General features: G+C 36.9%; 1 protein-coding gene across 4 annotated transcripts in view; it reads left to right on the forward strand.

Annotated features, from left to right (window-relative positions):
* The window catches only part of CACNA2D1 (calcium voltage-gated channel auxiliary subunit alpha2delta 1), a 514,372-nt gene that overhangs the window by 301,061 nt on the left and 186,088 nt on the right, over nucleotides 1-27,223 (forward strand). For all 4 annotated transcript variants that reach the window (XM_049714933.1, XM_049714934.1, XM_033439986.2 and 1 more), the window contains 2 exons: nucleotides 10,456-10,497; nucleotides 27,067-27,196. In XM_049714933.1, coding sequence (XP_049570890.1) covers nucleotides 10,456-10,497; nucleotides 27,067-27,196 — 172 coding nt within the window. The remainder of the gene's footprint in view (nucleotides 1-10,455; nucleotides 10,498-27,066; nucleotides 27,197-27,223) is intronic.

Consider the following 27,223-nt stretch of genomic DNA (forward strand, 5'->3'; position numbering starts at 1 on the left):
TATAAACTTCCCTCTTAGAACTGCTTTTGCTGCAATCCCATAGGTTTTGGGCCGTCGTGTCTCCATTGTTATTTATTTCTAGGTATTTTTTTTATTTCCTCTTTGATTTCTTCAGTGATCACTTCGTTATTAAGTAGTGTATTGTTTAGCCTACATGTGTTTGTATTTTTTGCAGATCTTTTCCTGTGATTGATATCTAGTCTCATAGTGTTGTGTCAGAAAAGATACTTGATACAATTTCAATTTTCTTAAATTTACCGAGGCTTGATTTGTGAGCCAAGATATGAGCTGTCCTGGAGAATGTTCCATGAGCACTTGAGAAAAATGTGTATTCTGTTGTTTTTGGATGGAATGTCCTATAAATATCAATTAAGTCCATCTTGTTTAATGTATCATTTAAAGCTTGTGTTTCCTTATTTTCATTTTGGATGATCTGTCCATTGGTGAAAGTGGGGTGTTAAAGTCCCCTACTATGAATGTGTTACTGTCGATTTCCCCTTTTATGGCTGTTAGTATTTGCCTTATGTATTGAGGCGCTCCTATGTTGGGTGCATAAATATTTACAACTGTTATATCTTCTTCTTGGATCGATCCCTTGATCATTATGTAGTGTCCTTCTTTGGCTCTTCTAATAGTCTTTATTTTAAACTCTATTTTGTCTATTTTGTCTGAGATGAATATTGCTACTCCAGCTTTCTTTTGGTTTCCGTTTGCATGGAATATCTTTTTCCATCCCCTTACTTTCAGTCTGTATGTGTCTCTAGGTCTGAAGTGGGTCTCTTGTAGACAGCATATATATGGCTCTTGTTTTTGTATCCATTCAGCCAATCTGTGTCTTTTGGTGGGAGCATTTAGTCCATTTGCATTTAAGGTAATTATCGATACGTATGTTCCTTTTCCCATTTTCTTAGTTGTTTTGTGTTCATTATTGTAGGTCTTTTCCTTCTCTTATGTTTCTTGCCTAGAGAAGTTCCTTTAGCATTTGTTGTAAAGCTGGTTTGGTGGTGCTGAACTCTCTCAGCTTTTGCTTGTCTGTAAAGGTTTTAATTTCTCTATCAAATCTGAATGAGACCCTTGCTGGGTAGAGTAATCTTGGTTGCAGGTTTTTCTCCTTCATCACTTTAAATATGTCCTGCCAGTCCCTTCTGGCTTGCAGAGTTTCTGCTGAAAGATCAGCTGTTAACCTTATGGGGATTCCCTTGTGTGTTATTTGTTGTTTTTCCCTTGCTGCTTTTAATATGTTTTCTTTGTATTTAATTTTTGACAGTTTGATTCATATGTGTCTTGGCGTATTTCTCCTTGGATTTATCCTGTATGGGACTCTCCGTATTTCCTGGACTTGATTAACTATTTCCTCTCCCATATTAGGGAAGTTTTCAACTATAATCTCTTCAAATATATTCTCAGTCCCTTTCTTTTTCTCTTCTTCTTCTGGAACCCCTATAATTCGAATGTTGGTGCATTTAATGTTGTCTCAGAGGTCTCTGAGACTGTCCTCTCTTCTTTTCATTCTTCTTTCTTTAATCTGCTCTGCAGTAGTTATTTCCATTATTTTATCTTCCAGGTCACTTATCCGTTCTTCTGCCTCAGTTATTCTGCTATTGATCCCATCTAGAGGATTGTTAATTTTATTTATTGTGTTGTTCATCGTTGCTTGTTTCATCTTCAGTTCTTCTAGGTCCTTGTTAAATGTTTCTTGCATTTTGTCTATTCTATTTCCAAGATTTTGGATCATCTTTACTATCATTATTCTGAATTCTTTTCCAGGTAGACTGCCTATTTCCTCTTCATTTGTTAGGTCTGGTGGGTTTTTGCCTTGCTCCTTCAACTGCTGTGTGTTTTTCTGTCTTCTCATTTTGCTTATCTTACTGTGTTTGGGGTCTCCTTTTTGCAGGCTGCAGGTTCGTAGTTCCTGTTGTTTTTGATGTCTGTCGCCAGTGGCTAAGGTTGGTTCAGTGGGTTGTGTAGGCTTCCTGGTGGAGGGGACTAGTGCCTGTGTTCTGGTGGATGAGGCTGGATCTTGTCTTTCTGGTGGGCAGGTCCACGTCTGGTGGTGTGTTTTGGGGTGTCTGTGGACTTATTATGATTTTAGGCAGCCTCTCTGCTAATGGGTCAGGTTGTGTTCCTGTCTTGCTAGTTGTTTGGCATAGGGTGTCCAGCACTGTAGCTTGCTGGTCGTTGAGTGAATCTGGGTGCTGGTGTTGAGATGGAGATCTCTGGGAGATTTTCACCGTTTGATATTATGTGGAGCTGGGAGGTCTCTTGTGGACCAGTGTCCTGAAGTTGGCTCTCCCACCTCAGAGACACAGCACTGACTCCTGGCTGCATCACAAAGAGCCTGTCATCCACACGGCTCAGAATAAAAAGGAGAAAAGGTAGAAAGAAAGAATTAGTAGAAAGAAAGGAAGGAAGGAAGGAAAAGGAAAGAAGGAAAGAAAGAAAGGAGGGAGGGAGGGAGGAAGGAAGGAAGGAAGGACGGAAGGAAGGAAAAAAAGAAAGAAGATAAAGTAAAATAAAGTAAAGTAAGATAAAATATAATAAAATTATGAAAATAAAAAATAATTATTAAGAAAAAAAATTTTTAAAAAAACGGACGGATAGAACCCTAGGACAAATGGTGGAAGCAAAGCTATACAGACAAAATCTCACACCGAAGCATACACATACACACTCACAAAAAGAGGAAAAGGGGAAATAATCGTAAATCTTGCTCTCAAAGTCCACCTCCTCAATTTGGGATGATTCGTTGTCTATTCATGTATTCCCCAGATGCAGGGTACATCAAGTTGATAGTGGAGCTTTAATCCGCTGTTTCTGAGGCTGCTGGGAGAGATTTCCCTTTCTCCTCTTTGTTTGCACAGCTCCTGGGGCTCAGCTTTGGATCTGGCCCTGCCTCTGCGTGTAAGTCGCTGGAGGGCGTCTGTTCTTCCCTCAGACAGGACGGGGTTAAAGGAGCCGCTGATTCGGGGAATCTGGCTCACTCAGGCCGGGGCGGGGGGGGGGGGGGGGGGGTAGGGAGGGGAGGGAGGGGCGTGGAGTGCGGGGCGGGCCTGCGGCGGCAGACGCCAGAGTGACGTTGCAGCAGCCTCAGGCGCGCCATGCGTTCTCCTGGGGAAGTTCCCTGGGTCCCGGCACTCTGGCAGTGGCGGGCTGCACAGGCTCCCCGGAAGGGCGGTGTGGATAGTGACCTGTGCTCGCACACAGGCTGCTTGGTGGCGACAACAGCAGCCTTAGCGTCTCATGCCCGTCTCTGGCATCCGCGCTTTTAGCCGCGGCTCGCGCCCGTCTCTGGAACTGTCTTAAGCAGCGTTCTTAATCCCCTCTCCTCGCGCACCAGGAAACAAAGAGGGAAGAAAAAGTCTCTTGCCTCTTCGGCAGCTCCAGACCTTTTCCCGGACTCCCTCCCGGCTAGCCGTGGTGCACTAGCCTTTTCAGGCTGTGTTCACGCCGCCAACCCCAGTCCTCACCCTGCGCTCCGACTGAAGCCCGAGCCTCAGCTCCCAGCCCCGCCCGCTCCGGCAGGTGAGCAGACAAGCCTCTCGGGCTGGTGAGTGCTGGTCGGCACCGATCCTCTCTGCGGGAATCTCTCCGTTTTTATCTCCGCACCCCTGTGGCTGCTGCGCTCTCCTCCGTGGCTCCGAAGCTTGCCCCCTCCACCACCCGCAGTCTCCGCCCGCGAAGGGGCTTCCTAGTGTGTGGAAATGTTTCCTCCTTCACAGCTCCCTCCCACTGGTGCAGGTCCCGTCCCTATCCTTTTGTCTCTGTTTATTCTGTTTTCTTTTGCCCTACCCAGGTACGTGGGGGAGTTTCTTGCCTTTTGGGAGGTCTGAGGTCTTCTGCCATTGTTCAGTAGGTGTTCTGTAGGAGTTGTTCCACGTGTAGATGTAGTTCTGGTGTATCTGTGGGGAGGAAGGTGATCTCCGCGTCTTACTCTTCCGACATCTTCCCCCTAAATCTCAAGATTCAGGTTTGAAGCAGTACAGCGTTTGCAACCATAACCGCTCCTGGAAAATGATATTTTGTTGAAAAAGGAATAGGGAGATGAGATGCTATTTTTGGATAGATTTAGGCGCCTGTTAATTTCTGTGGTCAGAGAAATAAGGTGGTTTGATTTGCCAGCCATCAGAATCATGTGATTGGAAGAAACAGTTTCCCAAAGATAGGAGGGTTTCTGAATTTAAAAAGAAATTACGAAGCAAAGTTTACTACAGTTTTTAAAACAGAGAACCACTGACTTACTCTATGTGAGGGCTGCATGTGTAATTTTCTCCAGCAAGATTCCACAGTTTGGGTGTTAGGATGGACAAACAAATTTTGCGTTTAATACAGAGTTGGAGTTTTTCTAGGCAGGAGTGGATGAGAATGAATGTTTAAAGGAGACGTGGGGTTGGAAAGAGTGTGCTTAGAATCACAGAGGAGTTTGGAGCATAGCAACATATTTAATGGACAGGTTACATATAGAACCAACACTTAATTACCATTTTACTAGACTTTCTTATAAATTACCTCATTTAATTTATCAGAATAAAAATAGCAATAGCAGCTATAATACCATTTCTTCTCCACTGTGCTGTATGGAATCTTTGAAGAAAGGACTTTAAATGATTAAATAGACTCATAGCATAGTAACTGATCTAAGAAAATAAAATTGTATGCATTTTATTTTAATTCCTATGTAAGTGCTAGATAAAGCTAATAGATAAATTCTGTGGATTTTTCTTTTTCAGTATATAAAATAACAGGCCCTGTGCTCAACACTGTACGTCAATTATCTTCTTTATTATCTCTTGTCACATAATATGAATGCATGTAGGTTTATCACATGCCTTCAGTTCAGTAATCTGGTAACATTGGTCTCTAGATGGACCTGTGCCCATCTTTATTTTCCCTTTTTATCTTCATAAATAATATTTCATGCATTCCAAACCCCAAACATAGAATGGCATAAAAAATATCTTTTTTCAAGAACCACTGTCTTTACTGCTTCAGCTACTTTTAGCTATCTTTGGAAAGTTCACTTACATTCTCACCCCCTGTCCGACACACACATGGATGTATACACACACACCCTCCCCCAAAACCTTGCTAAGTTGTTTTATTCACACAGCGCTATAATCAGTACTGCTGGTTAACCCATGTCATGTAGCATGGTTGACTTGAGCACAGTCAATAGTGGTGCTGTGTCTGGTTACCAGGACAAATTGTTACAAAGATATAATAATCAAAAAATTTGAATTTTAAATGATTTGAGCTAAACAGTGTGGATCTTGGTTGGCAGGAATCATTAACACAACTCATTTATAACAAAGAGTATCCTTAATGTTCATCCTATTGACAGCATATTTGGAAGTAAAGAAGGATAAAATGACAGTAAGAATGAGTTTTTCTTTTAAGGTGATTTAACAGGCAATAGAGTTGCCCAACATTTGTCAACACTGTGGATCGTATGCCGAGTCAAGTGTATGACAAAGAAAAGAGAATTAGTAAATTGGACAGGGAGTTAATGTCTATTTGAGTTTTGAATGTGCCATATATTTCAGATGTTACCTATAAAATCCTAATTTTCAGTTCCATTATTTAAATCTTATCCTTGGCAACATCTTACTCCCAGGTTGAAGCTTTGTACTTATGCTTCAGATTTTTAACATAAACTATTCATCAGAGGCCACGTTTTATAGGAAAGTGGCATGCAAGGGACTGTCACTCACAATACACATTTTTAAGATGGAATGGTCTATTTTGTCCAGATTTAATTTTTGACTCCCAGTAGACACTGGGAAACTAAAGTCATTCATCTCTCAACTTGCTCGGGGATGTTTTAAATTTCAGTAAACAGCAGCATTGTATTAGCGTGAACCATTTGGGTAAATTTGTTTCAAGGAGATAATAAATAAACTACTTGGTTAAAAATCAGAAATGAAACAGTTTGTACTTGTCATCTAGTGGTGCTTAAATTATGAAAAATTGCTCTCTAAAGGTTTGACTAATCTATGAATCTTGTTTGAGGCTGTTGCTAGCTTTAGCCTATCATACTGCACATAATGCACTGAAATCCACTGAAAACCTCTGGGTTTGGAGGTAAAATATCTTCTAAGATGATGTTGTTTAATAGTTTGCATGAAAATGTTTACCTAGAAGGATAGTAGGGAAAGAAGATTACTCAATTCCGATCTGTGCCTGCGATAATTAGTTTATATGCTATGGTTTTAAAGTCTAAAATGATAATGATATAACTATGTACACTCTGGAAAAGGGACGGAGGGAATTTTGAGTGATAGGGTAGGTAAATGATTCAGAAAGAAACACACACACATTTTCAAACACACATCCTTGAATTGATCAATAGAGGAGGAACGTCTCAAATATCTAAAATTCTTAACTCTTGCCTATCTTGAAACCTGGGAAGGTTTTGGCTTATGTGGTCCTACCATCCAAGTAGTAAGAGATCTTCTTCAGTTACAGCAGATTTGGGGCAACTGGCCCAGCTGCCTGCTCATCTTGTCATGTGTGAATCAGGAGGGCAAGAACTTGCCTCTTAGGTCAGTGTGTCTTCATCTCCGTTTCTGCAACACTTAGCACAGAGTGAGGGCGCCAGAGTACTGTTGAGTGAAGGGGGCGTGGCTCCCTCTGTTGGTGGTGAGACCCCCAGCCCCTCCCTGTACAAAGTCTAGGTGAGATGGGGGCAGGGACAGGATAAAGGGAGAAGGAATTCAGCTGATACTCTTCCTCCTCTCCTCTAACTTCCCCCACTCGGATCATTTAACTGTTTTTCTACAATATCCTCTCCTAATTTTCTTTTAACACAGTTAATTTTAGCCAAAAGTCATCCCTGTAAAAACATCAGGACGTAGAAGTAGGGCTGATTCAGTGTGAGTCCTGAGAACTGTCCTTTAACCCAATTCTCTTAAGATTGTTTCTGGATATATTTTGGTGATTCAGTGATTTACATGATTTGATTTCAGACTGATATAGTTTAATGTAGGTGCACACATCTGAATATATATATGTATATATTTTATAATAGAGCTAATATGTATTTCCATAAAGCAGAAGAAATGGCTCTAAGTGAATGTGATAGGAAAGAGAATTATGACCACCAAATTATGATTTTTCTCAAGCCTACTTTCAAAATTATTTCTGAACCAAATAATTCTGAAACTATATAAACAAAAGCCACTACGAACTGAGACAAAAAATGTTTTTATGTAATTATACAAATTAAAGGCCCTGTGAATGTTTGCCATTTATTTTAGCGTCATGCTGCCTTGTAGGTGGACTAGGTTGACAGATTAAATGCAGAATTACAGTTTCCCCAAATCCTGATGCCCTGTAGAGATTTCTCTTTACGAAAATTGATCAGTCAAGCCTTTCTGCTAGATAGAGTAAGGGAATAATGAAATGTGCGTGCTATCAATGCAGTCTAAGGATTGAGAAAGGAAAGTGTATTTATAAAAAATGAGGTTAAAAAAAAGCTTCTGAGGGCTTCCCTGGTGGCGCAGTGGTTGAGACTCCGCCTGCCGATGCAGGGGACACGGGTTCGTGCCCCGGTCTGGGAAGATCCCACATGACGCGGAGCGGCTGGGCCCGTGAGCCGTGGCCGCTGGGCCTGCGCGTCCAGAGCCTGTGCTCCGCAACGGGAGAGGCCACAACAGTGAGAGGCCCGCGTACTGCAAAAAAAAAAAAAAAAAAGCTTCTGAGTCAAAAGCAATGTCATTTATTGGAGGGAAGAAATTTTGTTTTAAGACAGTGGATGTAATCAGTTGTACATTCCGCTAAGGCCTGTGTTCTCTTATTGAAACATGACCACCTGTCTAAGCACACATGTTTGATTAAGTGCTTCCTAGGTATGTTGTTTTTCTATAAAAAAGACACACTTTGTTTTCCTTTGCATTTATATTTTGACCATGTAAGAAATGGATGTTGTATAAGCAAAGAGCTTCTTAAAAGTAGAAATATAAAATACCTAGTCACAAGGAGTACCAGTGTTTGGCCTGCAGTATTATTTTATGACTAATGTATTTTGTTTCCATTTTGCTTAAAAAAGCCAGGTTTTGGAATTATACGTCTTCCAAAGTCCAGAAAATTTTGTGCAAATGCATACAAGTTAAATAAACTTAGCAATACACATTTTCAGTGACAGTTTTAGAAGCAATGTAGACCTTCTAAAAGAAGAGGCAAGTAGTGTGGCTTTATGTAAAATATAATACAGTAACAAAGAAAAAAAACATTTGGAAATTCTCAAATAAACTTAGGGTTTCTCCATTTTCATTTTACCTTCAATCACAGTTTATCTTAGTAGAGTCAAAATAGTTAGTTTGAGTGAAAACTAGCATTTATCATACTTTACCCTCTTCTGACACTGTATGTGATACTCTTCATCTTAGGTTTAATAAGTAAATTCTCTTTGTTAATGTGACCATGTGTCACACATAAGAAGAAAATTTGACTAATCAGTTTAGTCCATTAGCTCTGGCACCATGGGCCAATTGTAATCCTAGACAAATAAATTGTTTTATATAGTCATCTGAACATGTTATTTTACCTAAAAATAGGGGTAGATGTGTTTAACTTATTTTGTGTCTTTTTTGGCACAGAAATATATACAAATAGGTATTGAATGAATGTTGAAAATGATGCTGCTGAACCGCTTGAAATTTAATGCAGTTTCACCTTGTTTTCCACACGTTTCAATTCTGTAAATGTAAGCAATCAGTTGGCAGACATAATATCTAAAATGAGGTAAACTCATTCAGTGTTTTAACTTTTGATGGAATCCACATTCTAAATTGAAAAATGTCTCCTGAGTATAAATTACAGGGTTCCTTGAGGGATCAATAAACTGGTAATTGGATTTGGATCTCAGGGGAATTCAGAAGATTCTCTTTCTTCCTGTATGTGATGAGTTCTGACATTGTATTTTAACTTTGTTACAGAACTGTCTTCCAGGAAGTAGAACTTTTATGTATGTGAAAATTCTCTAGCTACTTAGTTCTTTTTAAAAAAACAATTAAATGGTAATTTTAAAAGTTTTAATGATTCTAAATGAAATAAATTGAAACTCATGGATTTCATTCAGTATTACAAATCATATGTTCTTATATTTATCTATGTAGTTTTTGGTTTGGTTATTTGGTCTTCAGAGATACCTATATTTTACAGATCTTCATTATCATGGTACGTTTCTCAAATAAAAAAACGGGGGCAGAATCTGTGGCAAAAATTTGGAAACGAAACAAGATCTCTTTTCCTCTTGGAGATTTATAATGTGCATTCATACAATAAGGCTGTATGAATTCCTGCTGAAAAGACACAATTTTAACTTTATTGTTTATTGTAAAATCATGACCACAGAATACTTTTGCCTATATAAGGTCTACTATAGCTTCAAGAACTAGTGATTTTCTTTGGAACATACTTTGAGAAGCACTAATTTAGTCTATTTTTCCCAAGCGATTTTTAAACATTTTTGTGAATTGTGTTTTCTTTTAACAAAATTTTATATTGTCCATGTCTGTAAATGTTTAAGAGACACAGAAAAATACACTTTTACATGGTACCCAAGTTACTACTAAAGATGTACAGAAGATGGGTAATACGTATCTTCAAACAGTTCAGGAGGAGAAGAAAGAAAAAAGATATCAGTATATGCAGATTATTTTTATATTGCACAGAACTAGCCTTGTAGACAGAATAGGAATTTAAAATTCATTGATAATTGTTTTATCCATTTTTTCCTTTCCATTTTTCCTCTGTAACACAATTTATGTCCATACTTTATATTTATGGCATATTCAGCGATGTTGATGGCTAGCAGAAATGTCCACACACTTTCATTCTTGAAAAGCCAACACTCACTCGATACTTTGGTAGAATATGAGAACATTAGTATGTTGGATTATCTAATATTCTTTGCTATCTAAATTCACAGATACTCTTAATCCCTTATCTGAATCTCCTGAAGGAATTCCTGCCAGTATAGTGCAGATATACCTTTCTTCAAGAATAATTTCAACATTCAATGTATATTTTTCAAAAGTCATGGTTTCAGCAAACTCTTAAGCAGCCACTTACAGTATTCACTTTTCTTGAATTATCCTATTTATCATTTCATTATTTAGGTGTGTGTGTTTGTATGTATGTGTGTGTGTGTATATATAACTTATTTGCATTAGGAATTAAAAAATTTTTTTCTTCACAAATTGTTCTCAGACCTATGCTGAGAAGTTTTCCCGCAGTACAAGATGTGCTTTTCTAATATCACTGCTATAGTGTTTGACTATGTTCTTAGAAAATATTGGCTAATCTTTTCGATCTTTGTGGAATATATTGTAAAAGGAATACTATGAGAGGTTTATTATTTAAAATATGAATAAAATGTATTCAGTGTTTGATCCAGTATATTATTATGTTTTTAATCAAATCACTAAAGCATTCTTTTTTTTTCTTTTTTTATAGAGCAATGAAGTTGTCTACTACAATGCAAAGGATGATCTCGATGTGAGTATTAAAAGTTTTACATTAAATTCCAGGGTAAACGTAGGTATACTAGGGTGATTGGCTTTACAAACAAGCTGACCTAGCAGGTTTAGTTGGATTCATGTACCAGTCCAGCCTTAAAACTGTAGTTGCCTAAGGGCATTAAAACATATTTAAATTCAAACTGTTTTTCTCTCATCTAAGACATGCTACAGTTGACTCGGTGATCCATAAATTTCATTTTAGTTCTGCATATTCTTGACATCCTGCTAACTTTGTCAAGTTTGCTGGAGTTGGACTATTTCACATAAAATTTTTGAGAATTTATAAAGAAATGTAAGACAATACATTTTATACTTCACTAAAACTTTTTGTTGGGGAAGTTCATAGTCCTTTAGATATGTTAATACTATTGCTCTTGTAAACCCTTAGATAGTGAATAAAAATGAATCATGTTTTATGATTAGTATATTGGTTTGGCTATTACAGAGAGTCTTAAAGTAAAAGTGCTAAGACAAGACAAAAGATTATTCCTCTCTCATGTCACATTCTGTGTGCAAGGCCTAATATAACAACTCTCCATCGTCCAGGCCCTACAGTCCTTCTCTCATGTTTTTTGCTCTCCTCAGTGTAACTTTTCCATATTTTGGTCCAAAAATGGATGCTCCAATATCCACAATGATTTTTGCATTCTATGCATCAGGAAGGAGGCAGATGGCACTGAAGGACACACCCTTTGCCTTTAAGGGCATGTTCTGGAAATTGCACACAGCGTTTCTATCTGCACCCGTTGTCCACAACTTAGTGACTAGTCTTGCCTAGATGCAAGAAGATACGGAACATAATTTTCTTTCCCCTTCGATAAGCATGTACCCAAATAAAATATAGGACTCCATTACTGAAGAGAGAATAGGGAGAATACTAGTTGGGAGTTAATTAGCAGTTCGTGCACTTAATTTTGCTCTTCTTGGAATATTAAAGTTAATGCCCAGACTCTCCCCGCTCGTCTGAGTGACTTCTATCAATTAAATATAGTCAAATTCTTCAACTTGGAACTGAGGAAAAAATTCTCTTTTACAGGAAAATGATTATAAAATTATGTGCTGTGTTGAGTATTATTTAGTCCTTCTTAAAGCATGTGTTTTGATCATTACAATCAAATTGTTTTCTGCAATGGAAATATTCACTATCTTAGAATGAAAGAAAGTTAAGAAATGTAAATAAATGTTGAACTTTGATATTCACCTTAGGATTTTTAGTGGTTATAGCTTTTTTTGAAGATTGTTGCTTATCAGATGAAGTTGGACTTAATGGATGATGAGATTTATTCATCCTTACCAAAAGTTTTGCTGTATATAATCAGATTTAATTGGTTGCTATACTCCAACTTTATACACGTAGTGCTTGATGTTTTATTTATCAAATATTTGTATAATCATAATACCATCTTGTTTTGATTTGAATTGGCTTACCGTCACTGTTTGTTGTACTTTTCTATATTCCAATTTAGTTGTAAATTTTTATTGCTCAAATTCCACAAAGCCATATTCATTATGAAAAATTGGTGAACAGAGATTATATAATGTGAGTTTATAATCTCATACATTAATATCTAATATCTAATGAACACAGGAACTAATTGGAATACTAAATATTGAAACAATATTATCAATTAATAAATTTATCCTCATATGTTTGAATGGGGATATAAATATCTGAGATATAAATAAATTTTCTATTTTCTAGAATAGTTCTATATTTAGCCTATGAGTGAACTTTGAAAACAAGTGGCTGAAATCTTCCCAGCAAGTGTCAAGCTATAGAAATAGGAAGGCCAGATTTAACTACAGATGTGTTTTGGTGTGCTGACACAGAAACAAAGTGAGTTTGATTGCCTTTGGATGTGATGCATTCTCCAGCTTGCTGCAGTTCCACTGCTCCTGTTGCCTTACTCTGCCTACATCACACATCCACACATGTAAAGAAAAGAAAAGAAAAATGCCTTAAGATAGTATAGGGTAGAATCTTCATCACACCAACATTTAAGGAAGGTGAGGGCAGGGGTAAGGTGTGTAGGATATGAGTAGATGGAAATGAAGCAAAAGTAGCTTTCATAATAGAAGTAAATCATACGAAAAGTCCATAACTTTAGTTTATGTTGGATTCAGGATTAAATTTAGAATCTCCTGGTTCCTGTTATTCTCCCATGTTAAATATGCTGGTCCATCACCAAGTTAAGATTTGCATATAAAGAATGACATAGTCAAGTGTAATCAATTGATTTTGTTCATTATAATGGTGATACATGGCCTCACTTAAAGGTAAAACAAGCATTTAAAGTGCTTTTTAATCTCATCAGTTGCCTCTCAATGAAGCTCAACAGCTATCTCTTTGGAGTGTAACTTTCTATGAGCTACGTCTGAATTAGCTAGTTTGTGGGGAGATGTCAGGTTGTAAGCCTTTCAAGGACTTTGATACCAGACAGTCCCTCAGGGGCATTTTATAATATCTGTGCTGCTCAGATCGATGCTGTTTATATTCACCTTCTGGGTATAAAAATAAATACCTAGTGACAGGCAGATTTAGCTAAAGCAGTGACTGAAATAAGGGGTAAAGTCAGTGTCCCTTAGGATTGTGTAATGTGATTTAAAAATTATGACTCTAGTCATTTACACAAATTTTTGCTTTGGAATTAAAAAAATGCACGTATAACTTGGCGAAATTATTTGGTGAGCCACAATTCATATGGAAAGTATAAGGTACATAGCCATGCTGGAAATTTAAGACAATGATTCCTGTCCCTGTGCTAGTTAATGTTAACTATTCTCTCCTCTAATTACCTGATTTTGATATCCTACAATTTTTCCAATCAGATGCTAAGTACTCTTTAAAAACTAATTCAAATACTACCTCCTCTTGAAGCCTGCCTTGCTTTTCCTAAGTAGCAAATGGTATTTCCTTCCTCTGGGTGCTCAGAATAACTTGTTACACGTTTCTGGTTTCAGTGGTGTAATATCTTATACTATGGTATTTTTATACAGGGATAATCTTCTCTATTAAAATTTTAGTGTCTTGAGGTAAGGGTCTTACTCATTTTCTCTGTTTAATGATTTAGAATAATTGCTGAGATAATGCTTGTTAAATTGGGTAGGTGTTTGTGTGTTTCAGTCCCCCTATTGCTTACATAGCATTTGTGAAGATTGTTCGCTTCTTTTTTCATGTCAAAAGTTTTTTTTTTTTTTACATCTTTATTGGAGTATAATTGCTCTACAATGGTGTGTTAATTTCTGCTTTATAACAAAGTGAATCAGTTATACATACACATATGTTCCCATATCTCTTCCCTCTTGCGTCTCCCTCCCTCCCGCTCTCCCTATCCCACCCCTCCAGGTGGTCACAAAGCATGGAACTGATCTCCCTTTTCTATGCAGCTGCTTCCCACTAGCTATCTACCTTACGTTTGGTAGTGTAAATATATATCCATGCCTCACTCTCTCGCTTTGTCACAGCTTACCCTTCCCCCTCCCCATATCCTCAAGTCCATTCTCTAGTAGGTCTGTGTCTTTATTCCTGTCTTACCCCTAGGTTCTTCATGACATTTTTTTTTCTTAAATTCCATATATATGTGTTAGCATACGGTATTTGTCTTTCTCTTTCTGACTTACTTCACTCTGTATGACAGACTCTAGGTCTATCCACCTCATTACAAATAGCTCAATTTCGTTTCTTTTTATGGCTGAGTAATATTCCATTGTATATATGGCACTACTTTAAAAAGCGAAAAATCTCAAACTACAATGAGATTGTTTGCTTTTTAAAGTAGTGCCGTATTTGCAAAGTAAACAGGAAACCCTTTGCAAATATGGTGGAAACGAAAATGTTTGTTTTGTTTCAAGGTTGAGTGGAAACAATATTAAGAGAGGAATGGCAAGACTGACTTACAGTAGGCAATTCAGAAATGTTAGTGAGTATAATTTTAAAAATAATAATTATTAATATTACTACAATACATTTAATATTGATTTGAAGTGATTTGAGTTCCAAATGGAACACGTTTATATGCGTGGATGTGTTAACAATAATTGAAGGGTACTAGTTTGACCTCTTTCATTTTATTGTTATGAATATCCTTACATTTGTGTGAAAAACTTAAGAAAATGCGTGACAAAATAAAAATCAGAATCTTCAGAAAACGTTTAGAAATAAATGTGACCTCAGTGCAAAAATTTGCCTTGAAATCCTTGTAGGTTTTATATATCTGGGTTTGAAAAGATAATTAAATGTCAAGATAAAATGGAAAAAAAACGCTAATAATGCAACAGTTATTTATGAAATTCCACATTCAGGTTCTCTTTAGTTTTGAAATTTATTTAGGTTCTTGTTTAGGTTTTTAGAGACATCTGTCCCAATAAATCCTTAACTTCCCTAAAGATGTAGTGAAGCAGATTCCCCAGGAGATTTCAGTTGTGCCAGCAAGCAGCACTATTTTCCTAATTCCCAAAGCAAGCAAAGATGAAGCAGATCATTACAAACTCTTATTAACCTAATTCTAAGACCTATGTTTCAGACTGAAATCCAAATGAAATAAATTCAGCCCAGAATTCCCATGTCAATAACTTGAGTTGATTTATTTGCTACGTTTTATTATATTGATCATGCTAAAAATTTGACCTTTCTGGGACATTCGGCTAGTCTGCTGAATTCCCTTGCATATTTATGTTGCTATTTATTTTCTTACCAGTCTTGTCTACATTAAAACTTATTCCAACATAATGTCCTATCTAAATGTCTTCTTAAAAGCCTAATCATTCATGATTTGATTTTATTTTGTAGAAATAAATCAGTCTGTTTCTAGAATGAACCAATAGGGATATGTATCAGACAGCGACGACTCTGTTCTAATTATTAAAGAAAGAAAGTCTAGGTTTCTTTGGCAGCTTTTGTTTTTGGCGATACGCGGCCCTCTCACTGCCGTGGCCTCTCCCGTTGCGGAGCACAGGCTCCGGACGCACAGGCTCAGGGGCCGTGGCTCACGGGCCCAGCCACTCCACGGCATGTGGGATCTTCCCAGACTGGGACACGAACCCGTGTCCCCTGCATCGGCAGGCAGACCCTCAACCACTGCGCCACCAGGGAAGACCTCTTTGGCAGCTTTTTAAAAAGACTGTCTAATAGTATACAGCCTTTATTTCAGGCTCTGCTAATGACTGTTGTTGAATCCTCAAATAGGAGATGGCATAGAGATAGAATATTAATTGCTTCTGTATAGTAAATGGTACAGTCAGAGTTACCTTTTTGTGTGTGTGCATCTAAAATAAGTGGTGTAAATATTTTCAATGCTATATGTTTGGATTGGATTATAATAGTAATTAACATATGTATACTTATTCTATACTAGAAAGTAAATGCTTTGCAGGTAATGTTATCGTTTAAAGTTCATACTCATCCTTTGTGGCAATACTATTATTTCCATGATATCCAGAAAAGACAAGTAAAATTTAGTGAGCTTAAGTGACTTGTCCGCTGTCACACATGTGGGATTTGGTAGTGCAGGGAACTGAATGCAGTGCAGTCCGTGTGATCCCCAGCAGGAGCCGTGTGTCCCTGTGCTGTGCTACACTGCCTATTCCGTGGGCCCCCATGGGGGACAGCAGAAGGCCATGTGATGGAAATGTTGTAAATCAAGGCTTAAGCATAAAGGTTTTGAAAATGGTTTTGGTTTAAAATTTTAATTTATTATACCTATCCATCATTCTGTCCGTATTTAATTTTGATGTATGTGGCTCGTACTTATCCAACCAGCTTCATCATTGACAGCTGTTAGTTGACAGTGACTTGCAGTAGGTAAAATAAAGTCTCTGTGATTAAAAAGATTGTTAGACTTTAAATCATAAATCTTTAGTGAGCTGATCCATCATTCCTAGTGATATTCACCATGGAGACCTTAAAATTAACGCATGCACCCTTGTGTGAAATATATAGCCATACTAGGATTCATTGGGGGGAAGATAAGATTAGATTCCATTTCTTCTAGGGATAGCGCCATATGTTTTTTAGGCCTTCTTCCAAAACTTTTGAGTCTATTTTGATATTTTTGTAACGCTTTGTGCGCTTGGGCATGTGCTGCTTTTGCAAGGATAGTTAAAACGTTGGTCCTCAGCTGCTTTGGGGTGGTGGCATGCATAATTCTCTTTTAGATTCCACATCCAGTTCTTCCTTTCCAGAGGCTAGTGTATGGTGTATTTATTTGGAACTCACTGAATATTCACTGTTTGGAAAGTTCGGTGGCATTATGTGGGCATTATAAACTCACCCTATGTACAGCATTGGGTAAACAGAGATATGGGGACTGGATTGTTTTGAATGGTATCTTCAACCTTTTTTTGCTTGCACATGTATGTCAGTTAAAAAAATGCACCTCTCAATATAACAATATTTACTTATAAATTCTCTCTCTATACTACTGAACTAATATGCTGAGAAACCTCCCAAGAGACATCTAAAATTTTAAGATAAGTGAAATTTTATGAAGTATTGGTTTAAGTGGCATTTGACATTAAAAAATCACCAGAAAAAAAGTATAGTTCTTTTCTAGATGCTTAGTTATTAAATGCCTTTAATTATGATGCCTTCATAATGCCATAGGAAATATCTCAACAGCCCATATGAACACAGGACATTGTTACCGATATAGTAAATCTAAATCCATATTTATGATAATCTTCTTGATAATATTAACTTTTTTGACCAACTTGCCGGTTGAACTAATTGAATCACTTTTCTATCTGGTAATGAGACTGAAGAAGAGCTAGTGCTGGGAATAGAAGCATCATCTCTGTCATTCTCTTCTTGTTCAGTGCAACTTCCATTACTAGAATTTCAACTTCAATCATTGTTAATTTCAGAAATCTTTTAAAGCTGGTAGCACATATGGAGTAGGTTAAACCCAAGAAAATAATAAGTAAATTTACATGTAAAGTGAAGAATAGTACATTGAAAGGGACTGTGTAAGGGAGAAGGTGGCTCATTATCAGTATGTGGGGTTTCCACTTTCTCCTTGTGGTACCTGGAGGATGACAGATGACTTGAGACCAACCCACACACAGTAAGGCCAGGGGAGAGGGAATACTAATGTCACTCTTTTTGGTAAATATTAGTAAACTTTAATTTTTTTCTTATTTCATTTGCTAGAAATGGGTATAACTGTAAGTTCTAATGTTTTCTTCCACCCTTCCAGTGAATTCCTTTGGAGACCACTGACGCATGGTGTGTTCATTTTTATTTAAGTTCTTCTCAAAAAGATGGCCTTGACTGTCACTTGAGTGAAGTAATCGAAATAATTCAACTCGTGAAGTGGAGGTGAAAAGCCCAGCTAATGTTCTAACCCATGTTCGCCTACACATTGTCTGTTTGATTGATAGCTATAGCTCTGTGCTTTGAATGCATTGCCCTAAATTAAAATGTAAATTCTCAGGGTCAAGGGGTTTGGATACCAAAAGAGTCTTTTGGTCAGTGGTCTCCAAAGGAATTCACTGGTGGAAGAGACTGAGGCGCTGTCTGTCCATTTACCGGACTGTTTCTGGTGTTTGTCCTTGCTTCATGCTGAATTAGAAAAAGCATGAGTCTGGGGACTGGGAAACAGTGATTCAAGTTTATTTATTCACTCAACAAATGTTATAAATAGGGCAGGCAGATACAGTTCTAAGCCATTTGCTAGGTGCTAGGGCCACAACCGAACGATGTCAATGAGGCCTCTTGCCCTCGTGGTGATTATATTTTAGTGTAGTGAGATAGCAAACATGGGGCAAATAAAAAATTTGATAGCGTTTTTACGCATCCATATATCCTTAAACACCATTTAGAATATCAAAGTGTTGATGCCAAATTTCTGATTTTAATAAAGAGTATTCTGATCATTTAATGAGCATTGTTGCATTACCGATTTTTAAAAGATACCTGAAAAAAAAATGTAGTAAAATTATTGCTTCCAAAGTTACGTTGGCACAATCTGTGCAAGACAGAATTGAAACAAAAGTCAACCGCACCAACGCAGTTACATAACCAATCTTTATCCCTTCCTTTGACATTTTATACAAAATTATTATTTTATAGTCTTTATCTTGAAAGGGATGTCCTGCCATCTAGATACATAAATTTTAGCAATGTTAAGATATATCCTAGGGATATATCTTAGGATATGACTTAAATTTTGCATGTTTAGCAGTACAGTAAATGTTTGACAAACCTTAATGTGAAATTCTATAAAATCAGTAATGTGTACATTGCTCTGAATGTAATAAATGAAGTGTAATGTTTTCAATATTCTATGGGGGATAATTTAGATGGGAGAATCTCCAAGAGAGTATTTTTCAACTGCGATCTGAAGAGTGAACTGACACTATGAAAAAAGACCAGGGAACAACCTACCAGACAAAAGGAACAGCAGACCCAAGGACGTTAAACCAGGAAGAGCATAATGTGTGTGAGGACCAGAAAACAGTCCAGTGTGGCAATGAGCAAGGGAAGGCAGGGCAGGAGATCTGGATGAGAAGTCAGGCTGGAAGTAGATCATTCAGAGTCTTATGGGCCATAGAGAGATTTTCATTTCTTTGTAAGTATGGTGGGATCTTGGCGTCCTGGACTCCAGGCTTTTTTTTTTTTTTCTGGTACACGGGCCTCTCCCTGTTGTGGCCTCTCCCGTTGCGGAGCACGGGCTCCGGACGTGGCCATGGCTCACGGGCCTAGCCGCTCCACAGCATGTGGGATCTTCCCGGACTGGGGAACGAACCCGTGTCACCTGCATTGGCAGGCGGACTCTCAACCACTGCGCCACCAGGGAAGCCCCTCCAGGCTTTTTTTTACTGTATATTAGTTGTAAGGTGTTAGTCCATTTTTGCCTCAGGTATCAAGGGAAAATAATTGATCTTTCTACCTTACAAAGTTTTTTTGTTTAACCTGTTTTGTCCTGACAGTATTTTTTAAAGTATATTTGTTTGTCATAATCTTCATAATATGAAAATTTGCTTTTAATTTTTTAACAAATAGATTGGCCCCATTGAAATGTTTCCCTTTCCTAATATAATATATACCACTATATGGTTTCCGGAGGGGTGGGGCGAGTGCTTGTATTGAACTTTCAGACTATCTGAAATCACATAGTTCTTTTCATAGGCAAGATACCATTTGACAGTCCCTTAGTAGAGAAAATACCCTATCAGCCACTCCCCAAAATTTAGGTTACATATTTATGTATAAAAAAGATATGTGTATATATGTTCAGAGTATTACATCCCTTTCTAATGCTGATAATTTGAAATTTTCATACTACTCATAGAGTTTAAACCAGCCCTCAGTCCTTGTCATCACACTTACCTGTATTGTGATATTGTGATGGCTCTCATGCTCATTGAGGGCTAGATCCTGGGATAGGTGATTCACACGCATTCCTCCATCATGCAAACTAAAAATTCATCAGTTTTATTTTGAGGATGTCCTCAGATTCTGTATTCCACCTTATTAAATCGTTATTGTAATCCTTATCAGCAACCTCAATACATTTTACTTAAGGAATGCCGCTTTTAAATTTTAATGAACAAGTTCTTGCAGTGATCAGTATCCGTTTTTGACTTAATTTAGTTGTTTTATGTGTTTCAAATTCATAGTTGTCTTTGATTCGCTTCGTCATATTAGAAAATGTATATTTTTTTGCTTTAATATCACCTATGTATTTTTTTAACTTGCTATCTTTCTCTGTGTATTGCACAGTTTCAGTTGCTTACTGTTCCCCCTACCTCCAAAGTCTGCTGATTTCAGACTGTTTCTTCCTTCTCTTTTATATATCATAATTAATAGTAGAAGAATATGCAGAAATTTAACAGTAGATCTAATTTTAAGGGATAGAATTATTTCTTCAAGTTTCTTCTGACCACTAATGTTATGTTTATTTTTCATGTTAACTGTAAAACATTCTTAATATATTGAATAAATTGCCTCTGAGGAATTAATGCTATAGTTTTTCCATAGGGTAAATCTAAGCAGCTAAAACATTTTAACTACTTGAAGAACTGGAGAAATCTTCTCAATTCATAAAAAAACCTCTTTATTTCCTCATCAAATATATTATGATTAGCTGAACGCATATGTTTTTTCAAAGGACAATATGTCTATTCATTAAATTATAATTAAAAATTTTTATTTTCTTATTGTTATGATTCAGTAAAGCAAATGGACAAACATTATATTTAAGCCCTTAGTGTCATGTATTCAGTGTCATCCAACTCATATTTCCTTTTCAGTTCTATTCATCCACTCAGTATGTCTCTGAGTCACAGCATCCTCAAGGAGAAAAATAGCAGCTTAAACCAATTAACTCAGGAGACTCAACAGTACTCTTATTGCCACTGTAACTGGACTCATTATTTACTATTCAGCCTGGCCTCACACCCTGACCAGAACAACTATAATTGGCTGAAGGCTCAGCACCTTTTTCTCTATTTATTATTCATTAATTGGGCATGGACAGCTGCAGCTGCTTTGATGAATCTCCACTTCTAATTGATGCATGTGATTTACTAAAAAGGAGGCTTTCCTATGTGTGGGTAAGAACTGGTAACCAGCTTACATTCCAGTGGTGAACTAGTGGCTACGGGAGCAACTTTATTTTTTAATTCATAGAGTAGATACCAACATGTCAGTATAGCAGCCTTTTGCGCCTTGCTGGCTGTATGAAAGTCTATTGTAAATATAATACATCCATGATAGTTATTTACATTGGATGATAATATCATGCCTAAAAGCATATTGTGTATCCAAAGTTTTGTTTGATATTGGGAATACAGTTGAGACTAAAAATTTCAAGAATCAATAATGTGTATGTTGTGAAAGTTGTAAGGCCCTCTTGTAAACAACATCTGTGAAATAGTTGTAAAAAAGAAAAGGATGTATTTGGAAGTGGAAGTTTTAAAATATACTCTTATACACTGTGGAGAATTGTATACAAGTCTGTAGTCTCTGGTTATTGAAGAGTTTAGTTCATTACACAAGAACACGTTCATTTACCCCCTTCACTAGTGGGATAGAAATACCAATTGTGATGCCCCTGTAGAGGGTCTCAGCTCTTATTTAGTATCAACTAATTTTCTCACAGTTTTGTGAGATACACAAAAATTAGAGAGCAGGGGGAGGTAAACCTAACCATAATGTGATTGTGAGCAAAGTTTCTCAGTGAGCATGTTCAGCCTGAATTGTGCACAGTAATTAAGCTAATTTTTATTGTAATTTAAGTGAAATATATGAACTTTTAATTTCTGAACATTTTACTGTTGGTAGAAAGAGTTATAGCATGAAAAAGATTAAAAATATTAAAAACAAATGTTTTATTATAAAAATCAATTCTAAGAGTGTTTCATTTGAGATAAATATATTAAATATGCAAAAGTCTTTTGTGCCTGTCATAGACATCATGGTGACTTTCCAAATGAAATTTGCGAATAGGTACTGCTTGCAAAATTAAATGACCCATCCAGGATTAGCTGGTACCTCTGTCTCTGAGTGATCTAATCTATTATTTAATAAATGAAATTATGTTGAGATGAATAGTCAGAGGAACATGCTTCTCATGTTTCACTTATGTGTTTTACCAGATACATTTGAATACATTTTGGAATTTACCTCCTCAGCGTCTCTGTACACATTTATATAGGGTAGTCGGGAGAATTCAGAAGAGATGTTTTGGGGAAAAAAATTGGCAAGAGACATGCTGACTTAATTTTTCTTGTGGTCTGGCAAACAATGAGATCTTAATTCCAGGGGGACAATTTATTTGAAATTTTTAACTAACACACTAAACAATATGTGTTAAGTAGCTTTTCTCCACTTTCCTTTTCTCAGTCAGTTCCTTTGTGTCTAGTATTTGCTCTATGTTAATTATACTATATAATCCCATAATATATCAAGAAAAGTAAAGATGGATTATGATATCAGGAACAATAATTTCAGAAGTTTAAGGAAATGAGTTACATTTAGAAATTTTAATCTTTTCATGAAATGACTTCAATTTATGGAGAGTGTAATAAAGGGCGGGGGGGGACCATGGGCAACAACCATATTATTTTTTCTTAATATATTTAGCATCTGTACATTAAAACTAGACGTGATACCTGATTATACAAGTTGAGAAGTACATTATTTTAAATTATTCCTAAAAGCCCTTTATATGGCTGTTTATTTATTTAGTGGCTGCACCATGCAGCTTGCAGGATCTTATTTCCCTGACCAGGGGTTGAACCGGCCTCAGTAGTGGAAGCAGTGAGTCCTAACCACTGGACCGCCTGGGAATTCCCTCTATGGCAATTGAAAAGTGAAAGAATCTCTATTAAAATACATTTAAAACATAATTTTTAAGTGTGAGAGGGCTCAGAGGAAATAGAAGCAACTTCCACCTTAGTAAGATAATCGTATAGTGCTTAATAGCACTCTAGAAAGGACTTAAAACAAAAATTAATATTTTAAATTGCAAATATAATACATGTTTATTGTATTACATTGGAAACAACAAGAAAGCACAAAGATGAATACCGTCAAAACTATAAAAACCAGTGATAGTGCTACTAGTGTTTGCTATGTACTCATCCCTACATTTCTCTCTTTTCCTCTCTTTCCTCTAAAAATATAGGCTGATTTTCTCCTTTCTTTGTGCTTAACACCTACATTTAAGCTTAAAACCATTTAAAAACAAATACAGCATATATGTACATTCCCAATGTAATTACTCTTTTATATTCCTTAATAACAATATAAAATTGTATTTGTCATACTTGTGACCATTTTACTATTGTTGCACATTTGTTTCAAGATTTAGATATTAAATGACATTTCTATAAATGTTATCATTAAATCCTCCACTCTACCTATACATTATTTCTTGAGTGAGTGAATGAATGAAATAATTGCACTTATGCACATATTCCTAACCCTAATTCATAGGTATAGTTCACTCTGTCTCTTATTTATCATCAAATCTTTCTACTTTTCATATATCTAAATTTTGCTAGAGATAGATATAAATAGGATTTCTGGAAAAGATATGCTTACAGAAACTAATGTAATATTTTCTAAAATTATAGAAATAGGACTATAATTTTTTCATAACTGAAAGTAACATAGATTCTTTAGTTTGAGTCTTCTTAATTTAAGTAGGAGAGGATATTAGAACCAACTGAGAGATTCTTTCCAAAGATGTCCTCCCTGTTGTGATTCACTGCTTTATTGGTGGGGGAGAGGGCTCCCCAGGTGATTCTGATATGCCCCAGGGAATAAGGACCACACCTGCAGCCCAGCGATATTTGTAAGTCAGAAAGCTGAAGCCCAAGGAACAGTGACTGGCCCTAGTCTGAGGTGTTATTAATACGACTGAGTAGAAGCAAATCTTCTGATGTCTTTACTTTCCACAGTTTTTTGTAAGTATGTTCTTTGTAATAGGTTTTGTATGGAAAAAAAAAAAATTCCAGGGTCACATAAGCTTGAGAACACTGGGTTAAACATGGTTTTCTTTAGTGACGCTTATTTCAGAGCTTTTGATGTTCCAATGTGCTTTGTTATTCTCTTGACAGAAGAGTAGAAGAATATTTCCCCAAGTTATTTCAGGTTGGAGTTAACCCTTAGAGTATCTTGAGAAACTACTGTCTTTTGAAATATCCTTTGACAGATATTACTGGCCATATTACCATGTGCACACATCTATTATTCAGTAATAATAAAACAGTGTTTCTACCCTATGGAGGGTAGAAAAATTCAGACATCCATTAATATGCTTATTATTAATCCTAACTTTTTCATGAGTAGCTCTAAACAAAAATGTGTGTGCAATTTAAACTATTGATTGTAAAGCAGTGGACTTGCAGTTTTAGTGTGTGTTACAATCACCTGGAGGGTTTGTTGAACTACTACTTGCTGGATCCCGCCCCCTGACGTTTCTAATTGACTAGTTTGGGGTGGGGCCTGAGAGCCTGAACTCTAAAAAGTTTCAGTGGTTGCTGATGCTGCTTCTTCAGGGACCACACTTTGAGAAACCTCTGCTTTAAAATAAATATTGAGGCTTTTCACTAATTCAGGATGTTTGCAGTTGAGAAGAAAAATGACATCATTTATTAGGTGAGACCCTCTTTACATTCTTGTTATTAATGAAAGTAGTTTGTTTTAATGATCCCTTCTCTTTTTCAAGTCAATTGTGCCCAGGAACAGAGAGTCATAGAATAGAGGATGAATTTTAAAATATGTTAAAATTCACGGTTGAATCCAAGACCAAACCCCAGTTATTACTTTTATTCTTTCCTTTATTAGCAGTTGGAATGCTGGTAGATGTGTTAGGTTACGTGTTCTTTGGCGCTATGGTGCCTCTTTTTCTTAACATCTTTCTCCTTTCTTTTCTTATCCTTCATGCTGTACACACCTAACGTCTGTTTTAGAAAAGAGTATGAATTAGTGATTCCTGGGTGTAGGTATTTTGCCAAAATTTAGACTTTCAGCACTACTGTTTCATTATTTTGTGTATTTAGTTAATGGGGGAGCAATTATATCTTTGTGGCTTTCACATGGATAAAAAACAGTGATCTGTCTTCAACTTTTTTTTTTTTTTTGCGGTACGCGGGCCTCTCACCGCTGTGGCCTCTCCCGTTGCGGAGCACAGGCTCCGGACGCGCAGGCTCAGCGGCCATGGCTCACGGGCCCAGCCGCTCCGCGGCACGTGGGATCTTCCCGGACCGGGGCACAAACCCGCGTCCCCTGCGTATCGGCAGGCAGACTCTCAACCACTGTGCCACCAGGGAAACCCCCCTTTTTTTTTTTTAATTTTTATATTCAGCACATTAAATTGACTCATAAAAACATTCTAAAAATGTAATTTTTCCTTTTCAACAAAGTATAATAAAACATAAAACCCCCCAAAACAGAATACCTAAACCGCAGTTTCCAAATATAGTCCTTCCCCTTATTATAGAGAGTATTTTCATATTTTCTTTGAACATTGTTTCATTTGAAAAATAATTTGGTCTTGACCAATTAAATTGATTTCATTACATAATGAGTTGGACTTGCAGCTTTAGAAGTCATTGATTAAAAAAAAAAAAAGCCCTGGGCTTCCCTAGTGGCAAAGTGGTTGAGAGTCCGCCTGCCGACGCAGGGGACACGGGTTTGCACCCTGGTCTGGGAAGATCCCACATGCCGCGGAGCGGCTGGGCCCGTGAGCCATGGCCGCTGAGCCTGCGCGTCCGGAGCCTGTGCTCCGCAACGGGAGAGGCCACAACAGTGAGAAGCCCGCGCACCGCAAGCAAAAAAAAAAAAAAAAAAAACGCCCTTTTGCTAATATTTGTGTCTAAATAATCTTTCCAGTGTTGCAACTTCCTTAGGGAAACACACACTCGCGCGCGTGTGTGTGTTTTAAAATATCTTGGGATACTGATGGGTTATCTGGTTATAGAAATTTTCAGAGCCATCTAAAAAGTTGGACACTATCACTTCTTTGTAGACTTCGTGTTGCCACATTCTACCAGCCTTCTTATGAAATTTTCTGATTGTCCATTTAAGTCTTTTCTCTTGCTTATCAGTTGCATTACTGCAGTGTGCTGCGAAAATAGTCAAATGTTGTGATTCTTTTTTCAGTTTTGTTTTGAGGAAATTACCTTGGGAATATGGGATACATTAGTCCCTAAAATGGAGTTGATAATACAGGTCTGAACTTAATAAAAAAATGTTTACTTAGGAAGGAGTTAACTATATTTGAACTGGGGGAATAAAAAGTTTAACATAAGTAGGCAAAAACAATTGTTAGAGAGATGCATTTTGGATAAATGAGTGAGGTTCTTAGTTTCTTGCCAGACGAGAAACTGGATAAGCTTGCCAGGGTAATTCAGTGTCACAACCATAGTTCAAATAGTTCAAAATTAATCTTTAACCTGAAACTCTTGTGGGGTTTTCTTGAATCGTTATTGATTGGATCTTTTCTCCTACCTTGGGAGACAAATTGGTTGAAGTTAGGATTTGATTGTACTAAGAGTTACAATAGATCTCTTTTAGTATTTATACTTACTTTTTTAAAACAAAAATTGATACACCTGGAATACATATAGAAATCAAGGGAATATGACATAAAATAATCCTTCATTGCTATTATTATTATTTTTACACAAAGGTCATGTGTAGCTTTGGTTATCAAACTAAAAATAATAGAAATTTGGTAACATAAGTGGTGAAATTTATTTCAAGGGGAAACTTTTAATTTGGTTGTATATAAAGGTATGTAGGCTATTCTTTAAATGTACTTTCTAATAAGTACTGGATGTGGGAAAGCTCTGGTCCTCTCAGGATGATCCCGAGTGACTCCAAGGTTGAGGAAATTAGGAGAGAAGTTAGGTTATAATGTGAAAGCTAATACCTGAATGGAAATTTGTGTGTCTGATGTCATCATGGGACTATATTTTAAAATATTCTTGTAGATCTGTTTTTTAAAGACTATGCATTTGGCAAATGAATGTGAGAATACCTGTGTTAGCATAAGTTGTAATATTCTGTTTATTGTCTATTTTTTCTTTATAGCCAGAAAAGAACGATAGTGAGCCAGGCAGCCAGAGGATAAAACCTGTTTTTATCGATGATGCTAATTTTGGGCGACAAATATCCTATCAGCACGCAGCAGTCCATATTCCCACTGACATCTATGAGGGCTGTAAGTAAAAGAATGTGAACAACTCTT

The sequence above is a fragment of the Orcinus orca genome, chromosome 9, assembly GCF_937001465.1.
Source record: "Orcinus orca chromosome 9, mOrcOrc1.1, whole genome shotgun sequence".
In the NCBI taxonomy this organism is placed as follows: domain Eukaryota; kingdom Metazoa; phylum Chordata; class Mammalia; order Artiodactyla; family Delphinidae; genus Orcinus; species Orcinus orca.